The following is a 19,633-nucleotide window of genomic DNA, read 5'->3' as shown; positions in this document are numbered from 1 at the left end:
GTCAAGTGTCGTCAAGATCGGTCAATTGATTGTCTCTGTAAAACCCTTTTATATTTCTAATTTCTATGTTGTATTTTTTTCTGATAAAATCTGAGACATATATATCTCTGATATAACTCAGGGTAATTTTTGTTAAATGATGCAATGAACAATATTTTTATATGGCCTTACTACTTAGGACTCATTTGATCGTATATTTATGTGTATATATTTTGATGTGATTTAATTTAGTTTCTTACTTAATAATAATTGTCCTGTTAGAAATAGCAAGTCATGATTGTGTAAACAACGTATGTCTAGGTTAATTAAATTAAGGGTTATTGTTCTGTTGAGTGAAAGTTTTGAAAAATCTTTGCCACACCCCTTTTTACCCCATAATATCAGAGTAACTAAAGTTGTTTGATTGTTTAACAAATTTGATTGGTCGAACCTGAAACAGTGACGCGAAATTGTACAAGTAGATTTCTCTCTCTAAAGTGGGACTTCTATATGCGCTTTTGTTCAGGTGAGTCAGTATTGTTTATATATTATTTAAAGCTAATACATAATTGTATGCCTGAATGTACAGTAGTATCCGTGTACACTCCCTATCAGGATTAATTTAGTTGTGTCACTAACTTATCTACAACCCACCACCAAGGACACTTCCCAACCCAAGACCAAGGGTGTGTTATGACAACGGGAAATCTGTTATCATCACGGTGGAGGAAGCTGAAGTATTCGGGGGAGAACCATCGCCATCGGACTCGGCGGGAATAGACAAACCGAAGTCAAGAGATATCTGAAGATTGATCTCCTGGTCAAAGCCGGGGCCATTTTGACCGGCCGATGCTCCCAAAGTACCCATTCTTGTTAAAACTATGGTCTGTCAAGATATTTTTAATGCCGTAGGAGAGTTTGTTTTACGTCGCCTGCTTGAAATGATAATTTAACTATAGCTTGTTCATACATTTAAAGATCACGATCATAAGTCGAAGCATAATTTCTACATTAAAAGATTAGAATAGTGAGCGATTATTTATCGTTAACAAATTTTAGTGGCTGAATAGCTACATATCACAACGAGTCATCATCGACATGAATTTCTAATAAAAGCAACAAAAAAAAATATCAACCAACGCTCATTGTCTGAATTGATTTATTTTGGATAATTAAGTTTTCATAAAGCGGTATTTGCTCTTACATTTTTGATTAGCTCTATCGTGAATATAATTAAAAATATTTCAGTTTTCAACAATTTCTGTTGTATAGCACATGCTTTATACTCGCATAGGTTCAAATATGAAGTATCGCATTATGCTCATAATTATGCTAAAGTCTTGAAGATTTTGTCACAGTCGCATCTAGTTCACATATTTGAATACTAGTATTAACAAGAGTTATGATATGCGTCCATGTGCATTGGTAACTCATGCAAAAACATAAGTTTGATGCTCAAAATACTGATTGATTGTTATAATCAAATCACGATATGTTCGATCCATTATTTGCATTGTATACTATATTATAGTTTCGCTTATGATCTCATTGAAAAGACTTCAGTATGCGTTTTTTTGGAAAATAAGATCATAAAACAGTCATTACCGTTTCAGCGGCTCTTTTCACAAAAAATCTTAAGAGTAAAATTACTCGTAAGTCATACACATTTCAGTATAACTTACGATAAGTTTTAATCTTAAGATTTTTTGTGAAAAGAGTCGCAGGCCCTTGCTTATCCCCCTTTAGACCGCAAGTAGTGCTGTTGTTTAAGTCCAGACAAAGCAATAAACGTCAGCCCAAATCACGACAGAAATTCAATTCTGACATACCTAGCCGATTATACGATATGGGTTTGTCTCATTTTGGAAGGCCGTACGTGACCGTGATCTATAATTGCTTACATCCACTTCATTTGAACAATGATGGATAGTTGTAAACTATCATTGGCAATCACACAACTTCTCATTTTTACAATAATTGTTAACCGGTAAATAGTTTCTTCAAAAACTGTTAAATGGGTATTATCTATTTCCTATAAGAGCAAACATTTTCCCGTACTCTCTGAAAATACTTATTTACTGGCAAATCGGACAGTAGCAAGTTAATGCTTCGCGTCGGGGAAAAGTTGATGTCTCGGGGACAATAAACTTTCTATTGTACTCATAATCAGTAAATAAGTGTATGCTATATGCCACTGGGCGTTAAGTATCAAGCGATCTTTTTGTACAAGACATATTATATTTAACTGATATTTCGTCTAGGGATAAAAAAAATAATGGTGGCAGATTTTGTAACACTATCGTGATAACGTAAGAGCCAATTTCCATTTATTTTTTTCTCACAAGACCGTCGATTGTGACACCATGATGTCTTACTTTCAAACATGTAAACAAATTAAAATTAATTTAAGACGTTAAATACATTTGCAATTTTGATGGCAAATTTAAGTATGAATAATAAAAAAAATAATTAGAGGGACATTTCAAACTATATATATTTATACACTCAAATATGTATGATAATTGAAGCTATCCAATACCTTAAGGTAGAAACTATTTCTATTTAGTAGAAAAGAAAACCCAAGGAAATGGGGTATCCATCCATGACACAAAATCAGTATATGCACAGGAAAAAACACACAAAAAGCAAACAGCGCTTTTATTGCTGTATTCATCCTGAGATTCATCTCAAAGTAAAAGTGAGGCGTTCAACACGGAGAAAAAAAATAATAAAAAAAAGTCCCCTCACTGCAAGTTTAAAACGGCCCCTAGCAAAGTAAAGTATGTCATTAATTTGAGTTTTTTTACAAAACATGTACAATTTGCATGATATGTGTAAAACTTGTCTTCGACAGCGAGTGTATCGCAAAATAATTCATTTCATAGAATAAATAAATGTAAATTTGTTAATGCATTGTAACCCAACGAGGCTGTTCAGCTAATTATGATAGCATAACAAAAGTTTAAGATATGTCCTTTTCTATGAAATTTGAAAGATAAAACATTCGGAAAATTAATTCTTAGGATCATAATTGATTTCAAGTTTTTATGACATAACAGAAGATATACATACTTTTTTGCATTATTGAAATTAACAAATATAATATGATTATGCTGCTATTTAGTTGAGCTGATGAACACAGTTTTATTACAATTAAAGTTTGAATTAACGTACATGTATTTGTAGCATAGAAATTAACAACGGAAAATTAAAAACAGGGCAAGCAAGAAGGCAATTGCCTATGTTATCTCGCTTTTCGACTCCATTTAAAAACACTTCTTGAAGTACCATACATTTAATCTGTATTTCATTTCCAACTGCATTGGGTGAGAAGGGAATCCTTTTTTTATATGGAATCAGCGGGAGACTATTGCAATAATGAGAAAATGTGCAAATAAAGTAATGGAAGTATCAAAATATGCCATTTCAATTGTTGAAAGTGGATATTTGTCTCCTAACCATCCGTACCGTCGCTCTAGCAAAGCAATGTGATATGGCACACTTAAAAACTTGAATGATAATACCAAAGAGTCATAATATTGGACGTCTCCCCCCATTTCTCAGTTGGTAATATTTAATGTCATAACTGATTTAATTCTGATGTTGATCTGTCTGTGTGTTTGTTGGTCAAAATTTTTTTTTTAAATTAAAAAAAAAATATTGTAAATTTTATTTTATCGGTGTGTCATTATTTTTCCAGGAAAAAATCCTATCATATCTTTCAAAAACGAAATGACATGACTAAATTTATATATACAAATACATGTGACTGTAATTAAGTCATTAGTCAACAATTATACATGTTATATCTATATTTTAAAGTTTTTTACTATACATGATATGTCAGAAACATTTTCCTTATGTGCTGATCTTGTTGATCTGAATATCAACATATTTGATTGTCTTATGCATGCAGATGACATAGTTATTTTCTCAGAAACACAAGATCGTTTACAAGAGAGAATGAAAAGGTTACAATTTTCAGAATGTGTTTAAATGTAAACTTAAAAAAAAAGTTTTGATTCTTAACAAATCAGATAAACATGATATTAATTGCCCCTTGGACATAGTATAATAGTCCAAGATTGCCCATTGTATTTAAATGGGCTACACAATGAATGTGTAAAGTGTTATAAGTACATAGGAATTACTTTTTGTATCTGGTCGCAAATCTACACAAGGAATCAATGAAAGCTTGATTTATATTGCAATGCCTAGCATCATCAAATCCTAATGTCTCAACTTATATGCATCTTAATGGCGATACAATAAGGCCCATTTCAATGTACGGGTGCCCGTAGTGAAATATGTGGAATGTGTTCAACTGCTTCAGTTGCATTTATAAAGAAAGATTGAATTTAGGAAAAGGTTTTCCCGAAAGAGATATTTGAAAAATCACATACAAAATTTGTGAAATATATTCTTGGGGTTAACAGAAAAATAATTAAACTTGCTTTTATGTCTGAATTAGGGAGATTTCCTATTATTTTTCAATATTATTGACTAAAATATGCACACAGGTAATAAAATTAATAAAACCATAGAAACTATATAAAACGATGAGGTGCATTCAAATGAGACAGCAACACAACAACGCAAATAGCCAAAGGATGTCTAGCGATCAACACAAGTCTTCAGCAATAGCCAAAGGATGTCTAGCGATCAACACAAGTCTTCAACAATAGCCAAAGGATGCCTAGCGATCAACACAAGTCTTCAACAATAGCCAAAGGATGTCTAGCGATCAACACAAGTCTTCAACAATAGCCAAAGGATGCCTAGCGATCAACACAAGTCTTCAACAATAGCCAAAGGATGTCTAGCGATCAACACAAGTCTTCAACAATAGACATGTGTCTAAGAAATATGCCAATCTCTAAATTCCCCAGTTTAAAAAACAAATGGAAATAAATTTAACATAGGTCATCAAAGATCTTCCTTACAAAACAAATTCTCCAAGCAACACCTTTTTTTATTATAGATATAAGAATTAAGATATTGAACAAGTCAACCACTGTCTGGAATTCTGTCTTGGGACAGACCAGACACGTGAACATATTAAGGGGTTATACTTGTTTTTGAGATCTCAACCCTCCCCATTAAATTTCGAGCAGTAGACCAGCACAATATACAAGTAACATTATTGTAATAACAAACTGTTAACACAGAAATATGTATCGCCAAACAACAACAACAACAAATACTTTTTTAGAGTCTCACCTCTTTAAAACATTGATATAAAACAACAGATCAATTTATAAAAGAGCCACTCTAAAAAGAGTTATGAGAGACTGTAAAACACACATTAAAAATACACATTTTTATTACATATATTACATATATCAATATATCTTAGCATAAAACACCATAATATTAAAAACAATTAAACAAAAAACAAACAACATTATGTACAGTTATTACGAGTATAAAACACACTTTCTCTTAAAAAGTACTTCATGGCAGATTTTGGCTGTAAAATAGCAAACTCTGTCATCATGAAACATAAATAAAAACTTTTCCTCATTACTCAAATTACTAAAACTACTTTCTTTATTACATACACTGTTAAAAAAGATCATTCGCAATTTACTGCTTTCATTAGCTAGTAAATTTGAATTCCATTTATTCTGGTACATAATACATAGTTTGTTTTCAATATCTTTAATAACAGACTTGCTCAAAATACATTCAATATTACAATACTGATTAATATCAAGTTCATTAAACTTTGTATTCACTCTACAGTTCCAATTTTTTACTTTATTAAAACTGAGATTATTACTCCAAAGAAAAATGTTCTTATTAAGTCTACAATTAGACATCTTATTAAATCGTGACCAAGTCCTAAATATGGTAGACCATTGTTTAACAATACATGGTTTCCATCCCATATCTCCATAAAGTGCTAAGTTAGAGGTATATCTACCCACTCCCATGAAAATCATAGCCTTATGTTTAACAGCATTTATACATGAAAATTCCCTAGTACCCCAAATGGAGGTACCATAGTCAATCACTGACCATACAATTGAATTGAACAGTTTTGCATATACATCATATTGAAAACCACCATTTTGCTATTAATAACCCCAATGACCTACTGGCAGATTTAGCAACTGCTTTTGCCATATCCTCATAACTCAAATGTTCGGTTAACAATAAACCTAAATATGTATAATTTGATACTTTATCTAAACACATTTTCCATTAAAAACAAAAGGAAAATTAGTACATGGCACAGAAGGTGTTCTAAAATGCATAACTTTAGATTTTTTTAGATAAACCTTTATCATGTTTCTATCACACCAACAGTCTAAAGTATTCAAAATGTTTTGCAATTCACTTTCACTTTCTGTTCAGAAAACTACATCGTCTGCATATAACATTATACACACTTTTTCTTCACCTATGTAATAAAATTGAGAATGGAAATGGGGAATGTGTCAAAGAGACAACAACTCGACCATAGAGCAGACAACAGCCAACATTTAACTTTTTGACTTCATCAATTAAATCATTAATCGCCTGTAGGTAAATTTGGTAATAAAATGCAAATGTGAAAATTCAAATGGCAATACTCTAACATGCACACTTTGCAAAACATTCAAAGTCTATGAACAATGACTGAAGGCGCAGGGGCAAACAATTTTCATGGGAATGAGAAATGCCAGTGATAATACAACTGCATACCGAATATCATTGACTAACCATAAGTTGTTCATCTTAAACTGACCTATAATCACAAACTTTAACATTTAAACTAAGCAAAAGTTTTAACGTCAATAGACTAAGACTGAGAGGCAGAACCAAGCAATCTCCATGGAAGTGAAATATGCCAATGTTTTTTTCAAATGCATACCAAACCCGCTGCAATTGTTTGCACCTGTCCTAAGTCAGGAATCTGATGTTCAGTAGTTGTCGTTTGTTGATGTGGTTCATAAGTGTTTCTCGTTTCTCGTTTTTTATATAGATTAGACCGTTGGTTTTTCCGTTTGAATGGTTTTACGATAGTAATTTTTAGAGCCCTTTATAGCTTGCTTTATGGTGTGAACCAAGGCTTCGTGTTGAAGACCGTACTTTGACCTATAATGGTTTACTTTTATAAATTGTGACTTGGATGGAGAACTGCCTCATTGGCACTCATACCACATCTTCTTATATCCAAATATATCGTTGACTTACCATTAGCAGTTCACCTTAATCTGACCTAATCACAAACTTGTTCTTTAAACTAAACAATAGTTTCAAAGTCAATAAACTATGACTGAGGTGACAGAGCTTAATAATCTCCACGGAAATGAAATGTGCCAATGCTTATTCAAATACATGCCAAATATCATTGGCATACCATAAGTGGTTCCCCTTAAACTGAACCAATAACAAAATTTAACAAATTGCTTACGTCGCAGCCGCCGACGCCAAACTTACCATTTTTAGTTCCCTTTTAACTGACCTAACGCCCGAAATAGCACGCTTACTTCTCGCCTACACTACTTCGAAGAAGTGAGACAAAAATCGGTACGGGAAAAGCACTTTACTCTCTAATAACGATATGGACGATAAAAAATGTAATTGCTGCATTTGATTATTTATCAAAAATTTTGAAAATACGTTTGTAAACACAAGTGATAATGCTGGTGTTCTAAAGATATTGATAACAGATTATTTTTCGTTGTCACACAGATCCTTTTACATAAGGCACTGTCCATTCATCTTTTTGGGGGTATGGTATTTTTTCTCGGGACAAACAATTTATCGAATTCAATCAAAAACAAACTACAGGATCAAGAATTAATGTTGTATTTATTAGAAACTATTTTTTCATTTACCTTCTGAAACAAATTATTTGTGTTTAAAATAAAAAAAACCAAAACAAGCCCCACCACCCCCATCCGAAGATGAATGGTCGGTACCTTAGTTCCTTGATTAAGATCAATTTGTAAGTTTCCGTATACTATAAATTCGCTAGAAAGTAAAGTGCTTAATTATAGTTTACGTAGAAGACATTATATATATATATATATATATACAATAAACGAAATAATTAAAAAACCCGGATATGTAAATCATTAAACAGAAAAGATTTTAAAATAGATTAGGACGCTTATACCTGAGGGCACGATTAAATTTCTCTAAAAATAGAAAAGATCAGAATATACGTAAATATTTTGACAATTTCGATTGGCCCAATTCTTGGTATATCACCTTTTTCTGTGGGAAACCCACTGAGAAACGTATATATCATGGTATATAAAGCGTTCCAGATACAAGCTACATGTATTTTTTGAAAATAGACCACTTAAAACAATTTGATATACCATAGATGTAAACAACTATTAAAAAAGTAAGTAAATTTGCTCAATTATGATAAAAGTAACTAATAGGTAGAATTTTAAATAAATACATTTGTAATATTGAATGCAATTATGTTTTTCAGACAATATAATGTTAATAATTGTGTTGTTGTTTTAAAAAAGATAGCTGATTGTAGTAAACATTTCGTATCTAAAATACGAAGCATGCATTTATTTTTCTAGAAACAGTTCAACTTAGTAAGAAAAACAAGTTTGGATGCGTTTTCGAACCAGCGTGCTCTAAATAGATGCATACTGAAATAACTTAGTCAGAGTTAACAAATAAAATTGAATTACCAATTAACATAAGACGTTTAAATTTATTTCATTTACAGTTAATATGATTTGAATTCAGCTTGATAAAAAATTTTGGCAATCACAGTTTTTTTATGGCACTGAAGGTGCTATAGGGATTATCATCAAATATTGTGAAGAATTCGTAATTTTAGTGCAAAGGTATGCATTTTAAGCAAATGGATACCGACCGATTTATATGTCGTGTAAAAAGAAGTCGTATACATTGATTTAGTAAGAGTCATTAGGCTTAATACTTTTCAGCTTTGATTTTGATTATCGTCTTTATGATTGCAGTTTTTGTCTCGCCTTGACACAGTCAAAAAGCGAGACAAAGGTATGCTGTTTCCGGCGTCGGCGGCGTCAAAAATGTATTAGTTTGTGATTAGGTCAGTTTATGGGGAACCACTAGTGGTAGGTCAGTGATATTTGGTATGCAGTTGTATAAGCATTTGCATATCTCATTTCCATGGAGATTATTTGGCCCTAATCATGGTCTATTGACTTTGAAACTTTTGCTTAGTTTACATATGTATTAGTTTGTGATTAGGTCTGTTAAAGATGAACCACTAATGTCAAGTCAATGATATTTTATATGCAAATGTATTGGCATTTGCAAGTTTCATTTCCATGGACAATATTTAACCCCCCCCCCTCCCCTCATTATGGTTCATTGACTTTGAATCTTTTACACAGTTTACAAGTTAATGTTTGTGTTTAGGTTTGTTTAAAGGGAACGACTTATGAAAAGTCAATGGTATTTGGTATGCAGTTGTATTAGCATTGGCACATCTCATTTCCATGGAGATTGTTTAGCCCTGTACCTTCAGTCATGGTTCATTGACTTTGAATATTTGCATAACTTACATGTTAAAAAGTATTGCTATCTTAATTTCAACATTTGCATTATCAAAATAACAAATAGGCGAGACATATCTCTGTGTTAACAGTTCATTTCCTTATTAAACAACAATCCAGGTCAAATACATAAATGTTTCTTTCTATATGGTAATGACTCTTATATAGATTGCATATGTATATGAGGGTCTAGATTGGAGAGGGGGTCAATTCTTCTGTATTCTTATTTTTCTAGGCCATTTTTTTCTATTCTTTATGGTGTTGGCCCGTTTTTATCTATTCTTTACTTTGTCCATTATTCTCTACCCTGTAAACCCCACTCAGACCCACATATATTATTCTTAGTAATATTTAGTATGCTAGAGAGTGAAATTTTTTAACGATTTTTGTTTTCCTTTCAGGTAACTTAACATGCCTGGAGAGCAACTAACATGCGTATGGCAGGCGGTGGCAACACTTGATGTCACCAAGAAATTTGCAGTCAACGCACCAAAGGCAACAGTAAAAGAAGTAACAAAACGTCTCAGTGGCTTACAGACTGTGAACTACTCGGAACACACCTTCAATCAGACATTTCAAGACGAAACCATCAAATTTGAGGATTACAAAATATATGTTAAAAATTCTCTGCGAGAGAAAGGAGTTTCGTTCGGTATTCTCCTTGAAAGTATTGAAGAGACTTGCTGGGATACTATCAAAACAACTTGTAAAAGTTCCATACCTAATGAAGAGCTATACAAATTATGGAAAATAAACAACCGGTTAGTGAGAGAAGACACATATCCACCTGTTTTGTGCAGAGAAGAAGCTTGCTGGTTTACCGATAAGGTCCTTAGCAACTTCGGGAACATTATTAAATCAACTGATGAAATGTTCACAGCAGACGATTTCATTTTTATGGACTTCGTCAAAATATTAGAAGATCTTGTGTTCAAAGAAGCAACGGTAGACAAAACAAAAGCATGCATTGATGACCTTTATTCGTGGCTTGTATTAGAGATTTTGAAAAAAGAGAAAGTATACGTTCGATGTAGGAAGCAATCAAACTGGTCAACCTGGGCAAAGCGAAGCTGTATCCTTACTCCGCAAAGTGTAAGTGTATATACCGGAAGTCCAAATAAAGTCAAAATTCAAAGCAGCACTAAGAAAATTGAGTTAGTAATTACTAAGAATACAAAAGTAGAAAGTCTCCCCATGTACAGCGGAATAATACATCATTTGAAAGGCAGATTTTGTATAGCAAACCATCCAGTTATAGAACTAGAAATAGCGGTTGAAGATGACTCCGAAAAACGGTCATGGCTTACTTCTGTAGAGGAAATCACTGAATGCATACTAGAAAACACAACTCCAGTACAGAAGTTGCTGCGTGACCGATATACAAAAAGGATTGAACAGTCTTCAAAAGCAATAACCAAACAAAGTTCTTTGGAGAAAGTAGACACTGCACTTAATGAAAACCACAAACGAGTATCTCGTGCAATTTCGAACATGCCAGATCCAATTCGTAAACCAGTCATTCAGTTACAAGGTATTCAGGAATCAACAGATGTTGTAACTGTTGAGATTGTGCCCAAAGTCACCACTAAGCCAGGACTAAATGGAACGAATGGAAACAAAACAAGTAGTCTGGAGAATAACAACAGTACCGATTTCATATCAGTTAACAGAGAAAAACTAAAAGCGGTTTTCATGAAAATAGACACAAACGGTAACGGTCTCCTAGATAGAACTGAATTTTATAAATTTATCAAAGAAATAGGCCTTAAAATGTCTGAAAAAGAAGTTAATTTAGTGTTCAAAACGGTAGACACAAGCGATAAAAACGAGATCACCTTCGATGAATTTGAAGTGTACTTTTCGAAACATGTGATGGATGAGACATCAACTGCTGAATGCGTAAACGCTATAAGAAAGGCGTTTTTAGAAGCGGACCGGAATGGCTCTGGTACATTGAACTTCAGAGAATTTACAGAATATGTGTGGGAGAAGAAGCGCTCTATAAGGATGTCTAAAATTATGAACGCTTTTTCTGAATCTACGAAAGATGAAATCACCTTCTCTGATTTTCAGAAAATGGTCCAGGGTGGCAATTCTGACGTTCTTACTTCAATTATTGAGGAAGAAATTGAGGATATCGACTTAAATGACTCATCAGTAAGTCAGTTCCAGAATCAGCTAAAACAGGTTTATAGTGACACAGATTCCAAAGAACTTACATCCTACATTCGTGATAGATGGAAAAACTTTGCAACTTTCAGAAGGAAAGGAAACACGGGAACAATTGTAATGAAAGGCGGACATGGAATGGTGGCAGATTTAGTTCCAGGTGAATATAGTTTAATAGATCTGGCATGCTTCAGTGATCTTCCGCCTCTAATTCCGAAACATACCATAGTAAAAGGGGTAAAATGGGAAACAAGCACAGTACCTGGAAAATCAGGCAAAGCTATTTTCCCGCCAGATTTCAAAGGAAAAGTTGTTACTGATGTGGCCACTACAGAACTTTTGCGATATTATGACTGCAGTTTTGCCGACGCGAAACAAGAAAAGATTTCGTTGCTGTATAGACATGGAATACAGGACTTTACATACGAGAATGGGTATTTAGAAAAATATGTAGCTGCCACCAACGGTGGTGCGGGTCTTGAACGCCACGAGTTTTCTCACTTAGATTGTCCGTTGACGGATGAGTCAGGTACATTTATTCTAGCCAAATTTACAGAGGACGGAGAATTTCACATTACCGGATTCAAAATCCCCAAACGTCACACCTTGTATATTCCTGGGGGTGCGATCCATTGTAACGATTACCTTAAGGGGACGTGGAGGACGATGTTATCAGACGAAACAGACATTGACCATGTACATCTCACCAGACGGAATGACGTGCATGGTGACGAAATTTATGACAATAATGAAACAAAATTTCAATTTACATTTGTGTAAAACGAGGCATTTCTACATGATGAATTCAAAGTTCTATATTTTTGTGGATTCTAGTCAAAATGAATTGTTGTAAATTGTTCTAACTGCTATGAATTAATTGTAGCTGACTTGTAAATAAAGGTTAAAGGTTTGCAATTGCATCTTGAAAATATACGAAACAAAATTGAGGAGAAAATGTCAACGAGAAAGAAATCTGAAAACACAATATAACAAAAAAATACGTAAGACTTTATCAACAACATACATTATTTTAAAAAAGCTAGTATATTATATTCGTTTTTCGTTTATTGTTTTATACATAAATCAGGACTTTTGTTTTCTAGTTTGAATTGTTTTACATTTGTCATTTCGAGGTCTTTTATAGCTTACTGTGTGGTATGGGTTTTGGGTTTATACATCTATGGTTTTGCTAATTGTTGAAGACTGTATATTGTGACCTATAGCTGTTAACTTCTATGCCATTTAGTCTCTGTGGAGAGTTGTCTCATTGGCAATTATACAACATCTTCTTATTTTTATAACTTCAATGATAGGCAAGTTTCCATACGATATGTCTCGAGCAAGATCAACACATTATATGGACTTCAGTGATAGGCAAGTTTCCTTACTTCTCAAGATCAACACATTATATGGACTTCAGTGATAGGCAAGTTTCCTTACTTCTCAAGATCAACACACGTATGGTCCTCAATGATAGGCAAGGGTTCATACTATATAGATATAGGAAGATGTGGTATGAGTGCCAATGAGACAACTCTCCATCCAAGTTACAATTTATAAAAGTAAACCATTATAGGTCTAGGTACGGCCTTCAACACGGAGCCTTGGCTCACACCGAACAGCAAGCTATAAAGGGCCCCCAAAAATTACTAGTGTAAAACCATTCAAACGGAAAAACCAACGGTTTAATCTATATAAAAAAGAGAAACGAGAAACACGTATGAACTACATAAACAGACGACAGATTCCTAACTTAGGACAGGTGCAAACATTTGCAGCGGAATTGGACGTTTTAATGGTACCAAACCTTCTCCCTTTTCTAAAACAATAGTATAACATCACAACATAGAAAAACACACTATAAAATATCAATTGGAAGGCTTAACTCAATCAAAAAACGTAAATTAACACAAAATGAACGAATAAATTTGACCTGTGACACCTGAATGCAAATACACAGTTATGTCAAGCTTTACATCAACCCGAGTCTAAACAAATTGTAAAAGAATTCAAGAAACAAACGCAATTCTACAATTAACATCAAATTCTTTAATGGACAAACGAATTTTATCTACAATGTAAATACGATTAGATTACTCTATAAAACTAAGGAGATATGGTATGATTGCCAATGAGACAACTTTCCACCAAAGTTTAAAGTTTGTGTGAAGTGGATGCAAGCAATTATTATAGTTGAAAGAGTTATGTACATTAGCTGTTCCGTTTGTTTATCATTATGAGTTAAAAGAGGAACAATGAAATGTACATTAAATAAAAATTCTAATTTTATATTCAGTTGAAAATATATCTATAATGTCTCACATAGAACATATCCTTTTTACTCCGTGACATCCAACGGTGAATTAAAGAACCAGTTTTAACTACATTAAATTTGTTGTTTTTTCTTTTATTTGTAAACATAAATTTTACAGATGAAATCACAAGACCGGAGGCTACATGTTAAATTGTTGTTTCATCTTGTGGCCAACTTTTCATGAGACAGAATGTTGATTGGCGCTTACGATTTGCCTGAAACAAAATTCTTTCATGCATTTTAATACCTTGAACTACGACAATGAAGATGTGAATTTTAGATTACCCATATAAATACAAATGATTGTATGATTGACTAATTGCATTTATTTAAATATTATTCAACTAAATCGTGTTCATATATGTACATATTACGGTACTTTAAAATAAAGTTTAAAATGATCATAAATATATCTTTCACTGTTCAGTACCAGTCTGAGTAGTTTTACATTAAGTACTTTTCCTAATAACAAAATAAATATAGACACAAAAAAATCTTAACAGACACATAAATAAATATTTTCATATTCAGTATACTTTAGGAAAAACCTTGTTTTTTGTTGAAGCGTTAACTATACTTTTATAGTAATACTGCATAATGTCATCACTTAAAACATATCAAGTATAAACCCGGTCGTCTGCAATGTAATTGAAATTCGAACCGTAGCTTCAAAGATTCAGCTATTCCATGGCATGCATGCAATGATTTTAGTACACCCAACAATTTTAATTGTATAAATGTATAAATAAAGAATAACTTGGCTTTGCTGGACTCCAGGTTGTCTTCACTTGAAATTATGTAGCATTTTTTCACTAGGTTTAAGTACTCACTTCAAGAGTTATAATATTAACAGTAATAATTTAAATGCACAAGATGCGCATTTCGACAATAAATGTCTCTTCTGCAACATAAGCAGTATGAAGTTAAACACAACAGGCGCTAGTTATTGATCGTCTTATAACAGATCAGACAGCGTGTAAAGTAAGTTCCCAGTCAGGAAATTGTAACGCGATGGTTGTCGTTTTTTGTTGTTTATCATGTTTGTTTTGTACAGTTTTAAGGTGGTGCTGTTGCACCACTGTCCCATGTTAGTGGAAGGTTGAGCGCCCGCTAACGTCGTGTTGAACCCCACAACACCGCTAACGTCGTGTTGAACCCCACAACATTTTGGATGTTCCTGTCCCAAGTCAAGAGCCTGTAATTCAGTGGTTGTCCTTTGTTGTATGTCATATTTGTTTTTCGATTATTGTTTTGTACATAAATTAGGCCGCTAGATTTTTCGTTTAAATTGTTTTACATTTGTTATTTCTAAGCCTTCTGTAGCTTGCTAAGCGGTATGAGTTATGCTCATCGTTGAGGGCCGCACGCTGATATATAAGTTGCTAATCTTCTTTATCGATATTTGATCTCTGGTGGAGAGTTGTCTCATTGGCAATCATACCAATCTTCTTATTTTTATATTGATCGTAAAGGTCTGAATTCTTCATTTTATAACATATATTTTGTTGCATTTTTCTCCTGTCTTTAGATATAGCAGTTTAATTGCAAGCCAACATAAAATTGGTATAATTTCCAACTTATACAATAATTTTTCTTTTCAAGAAATCTGAACCCTCCAATTTTCCCTAGTCCCCTAAACCCCTTTCATTAAAATTAAGTATATTTATTTTGTCAAAATTAAAGATGAAGAAGAAAATACATGGTTCATGGTTCATGTCTCATTTACATTTTTCTCACAATAGTTCCTTTTATTATGCCCCGAATACAAATCGGGAGCACTTCGTCGTCGCTTTTTCCGTCTTGGTCCGCAACTAATAATAGTATCCCCTTAATGGATTGAATTGAAACTTTTATAGGTGAAAGTTAAAGGGATAGGAGGAAAGTATTTACTTAGGATAAAGAGACCCAACTTCAAAATCAAAGTTACCAAGAAAAGGATTTGTATTTGAAAAATTGGTTTCCGGATAATAACTCGAATAATGAAAATTGAAACTTATTGGATGTAAGATACTTGTATAGGAAATGGGAAGAGCTTTATTATTTTAAGACGACTAGGTCAAAGGTCAAACTCAGAGATGCTAAAAAGACTGAAAATATAGAAATATGATGTAATATGTTGTTGCTGTGTGACGATCATTTACTTGAGGTACACTTTTTGAATGTTTATGAAAACTTGTTCACAAAGTAGATAGGAAAATCCCCCAAAAAATATTCAAATTTGTTCCTTAAGATGGTTTTCTGTATACTAGGGCGTCTGAGGAATTATTTAAATGTTTTTTTTTAATTCAATTTCTTTGATTTTTATCAGCATTTTTATTGGGTTTGTTGGGAACCATCCATCAATGTGTGGTACGGGTAACGGGTAACATAGGTAGGGCCGTGGCAACTTTTTACTTGTAGAAGCTGGATAACCGATAATGCCAGTCATGGTAATCATTGTGTTATACTTACAATACTAGTTTGGCATAAAGGGTTGCACTGAATGATATATAAAGGAGTGCAAAGGTGGCATCCCCATTTCACTGACCTCTTAACCAGGGACAATCCAGAACTTTTTGAAAAGGGGGTTGTAATCCCCGAAAAAAATACTTCCGAGCAGAGCAAAACAATACAAAGTTTGTTTGGGATGACTTTATGCTAAAAATTGATATAAATGTTCCAATCAAAAGGGAGGAGAACGAGCTTCAACCTCCTCCATCCGCCACTATTAACCATATATTCTTGTTTGATATGTCAAGGGAAAATGAATGATATATATAGGCGTATAAACTTATGGGCACTTTGTTTGAGAGACTTAGTAGCACCAGCCTGTTACAACCATTACTTGTTACCAGATAGTTTTACTAACAACTTCTGATATTTTTGTAGCATTAGTTCAGCTAAAACTTATTTATAATAAGACCAATTTTTACATAGCATGTACAGAACGACTCTTTGTGGAGTTATTTCTGCACTATTTCTGTAATACCGAAATGAAGCTTAAATTATTCAAATGTTATTTGCTAAACAAAAGTACAAGGAATTAGCCGTCCTTAAATTTAGCTTCTTCAAAAAATGATAAAGTGTGCTATAATAATAAATAAATCAAAGTTTATTTTCAATCACATCTATGCTGGTGAGCCATAAATTAAGGACAATACTGAAACCAGAGGGGGCTTGCTTCAAACTTAGATTTCTCCTTTTAATAAATCATGACAAATGAACACAAAATGTTATGACAAATGTTAAGATTTTGGTAAATCAATATTTCACCTGCTCACTCATTGTTATATTAGCCAAAAACTGATATCATAACAACAAAAGTTTTAGGACTGTCATTATGGAGTGGTTATTTGTTATCTTGTGAGTTCTTCTTAATGATTATGAAAAAGAAAATGGAAAACAGGTTTCCTGCTTTGATGTCAATATCAAGGCATAAATCATTCTAGTGTTAACTTATTTTTTTTTTAAATGTTTTTGATCACTATAAAATCTTTTCAAAAAATAAATAAAATTTCAAACTTGTTTTTAGGTCAAAAGTAGGTCAGCCAAATTAGCACTTACTATTATCATGATTATGTAGTATGACTAGCTAGGATCGGTCTGTATTTGTTTGCAAAATATTATAAAAAGAAACACGAGCTCAAATTCTACTAGGAAAAGAAAACTTCATACAGTTGTTGGTCCTAGACATATTGAGCTACAATTCTGTCAAAAGTTGAAGGTATCATCATGGAGATATATATTTATAAAGTGGGAGGGTTTAGAGCAGTATCTGTCTTAATTTTGCACCAAATTACTACATTTAATTTAATACAATCAGCCTGTACTTACTTTATACAAAAAATGTATTAAAATTGACTTATTACGAAAAGAAAATCCGGTACTTCAGGGCAAATGATAACACAATAATATTATGATGTGAGTAAAGCCACTTTATGCATTTTCATACAAATTTATAAATATTTTCCAAATGTTGTTCTACGTGAAATTTTTAATTTTGAGTGCATAAAAAACAATGAGGAAAATTTACTCAAGCACCTATCTATTTTAATTACAAATCACTTACAAACAATCAAGGTAATAAGTACTATTCAAATTACAAATCAGTTACAAACAATTAGGGTATTAAGTACGTAAATGGACGACCTCACAGCTTTTTGTGAAATTTTGCACACAAATAGGGCATGTAGATTCAGATTCAATATTTTATTAAAGTCTCACCACTTGTATAACATTATACATTCCAATATACATATAAAACATTGCGTATAACATAAAATATTGAAAAACATATATAAAACATATAGTATATTAAAACTAACAGTAAAATATCATTAGCTTAAATACTAAAACATATACAAGCGCCATTCTATTAAGAATTATGAGAGACTATTAAATGATTAATTATATACAATATTTAACATAATTTTAAAACTATATATATCTAAGATTTAAAATATATCATCAGCTATATACAAATAAGAAATTTGTTCTTCTACATAAAATATTAAAGCAGGTTTTAGCAACTACCTGACATAGTTCTTCATTTCTGAATAAAAATATAAACTTTTCGTCATTAGACACGTTATAAAATTGATCATTATGTTTTACTGCTTCCCTATACAATATATTTCGAAGGTCTGCATATAAAGGACATAAAGTAAATACATGTTTTTCGTCTTCAATTTCATTTTTACACATAAAACAAGATCTTTCATTTATTGGTTTATTCTCATATCGTCCTGTTTCTATTTTAAGTGGAGCAACACCACACCTAAATTTTGCATAAGCACTTTTAAATTTAATAGACATATTTTGTTTTAAATATAACTCTGTACAATATTGTGATTTATATAGCTTATAAGTACGAAGCTTGTTACCATTACCCTGTGACAAAATTTTCGTTTGCCATTCTGCAATATATTTATTAAATAAAACGTTTTCAAGTTGTAGAACAATATTTTTATGCAGCACACTATCAATACTAGTATACAAATCAAAATTACAATCTTTAAGTTTTTTCATGACTCTATTACACCAGTTTTTCTTATTATTCACAGCATTTTTATGTGACCATTTGAAAACTTTATAATTTATTCTGTCATTGGTCATGACACTACATCTTGCCCAGTGCCTAAAGATACATGTCCATTGTTTTACACTAGGTGGTCTCCAGCCCATGTCCCCGTTAATAGCATCATTTGGCGTATACTTGCCAACACCCATAAAGAACCTGATAGCTCTGTTCTGGACAGCGTTTATACAAGAAAATGAACGAGTGCCCCAAATGGATGCACCGTAGCTTATGACTGACCAGACCAGAGTATCAAATAATGTTGTAAAGGTACTGTGCTGGAAACCACCATGTGCTTTACTTTTAACAATCAATAAACTTAGAGCTCGACTTGCCGACCTTGCTACAGCTTTAGCCATCTCATTATAATCGAGATATTCTGTCAACAGTAGACCCAGATATCGGTAACAAGATACTATTTGTACTGTATTATTATTTAACAAAAAAGATTTAGATGTTTGTTGAACCGAATGGTTCCTAAAATGGATAACTTTAGTTTTATCTAAGTTCACATTCATACAATTGGTAACACACCAACTACTTAATACATCTAATAGAGTCTGTAAATTATTTTCATTTTCAGCAATGAATACAATGTCATCAGCATAT

The 19,633-nt window shown here is 32.6% G+C and overlaps 1 protein-coding gene across 2 annotated transcripts; it reads left to right on the top strand.

Annotated features, from left to right (window-relative positions):
• Positions 1-488: 488 nt before the first annotated feature.
• Positions 489-12,756, top strand: LOC127714232 (uncharacterized). Of its 2 annotated transcripts, none has more exons than XM_052220273.1 (2): positions 489-505; positions 9,887-12,756. In XM_052220273.1, exon 2 carries the CDS (start codon positions 9,897-9,899, stop codon positions 12,432-12,434), a length of 2,538 nt encoding a protein of 845 aa, XP_052076233.1. In that variant the 5' UTR covers positions 489-505; positions 9,887-9,896; the 3' UTR covers positions 12,435-12,756. The 2 variants fall into 2 exon arrangements, with proteins under 2 accessions (XP_052076233.1, XP_052076232.1); XM_052220272.1 differs by lacking the exon at positions 489-505 and adding an exon at positions 8,195-8,323.
• Positions 12,757-19,633: the final 6,877 nt, after the last annotated feature.

Source organism: Mytilus californianus, unplaced genomic scaffold, assembly GCF_021869535.1.
Source record: "Mytilus californianus isolate M0D057914Y unplaced genomic scaffold, xbMytCali1.0.p SCAF_9, whole genome shotgun sequence".
Classification (NCBI taxonomy): Eukaryota; Metazoa; Mollusca; class Bivalvia; order Mytilida; family Mytilidae; genus Mytilus; species Mytilus californianus.
This window is presented reverse-complemented; position numbering and strand designations above follow the sequence as displayed.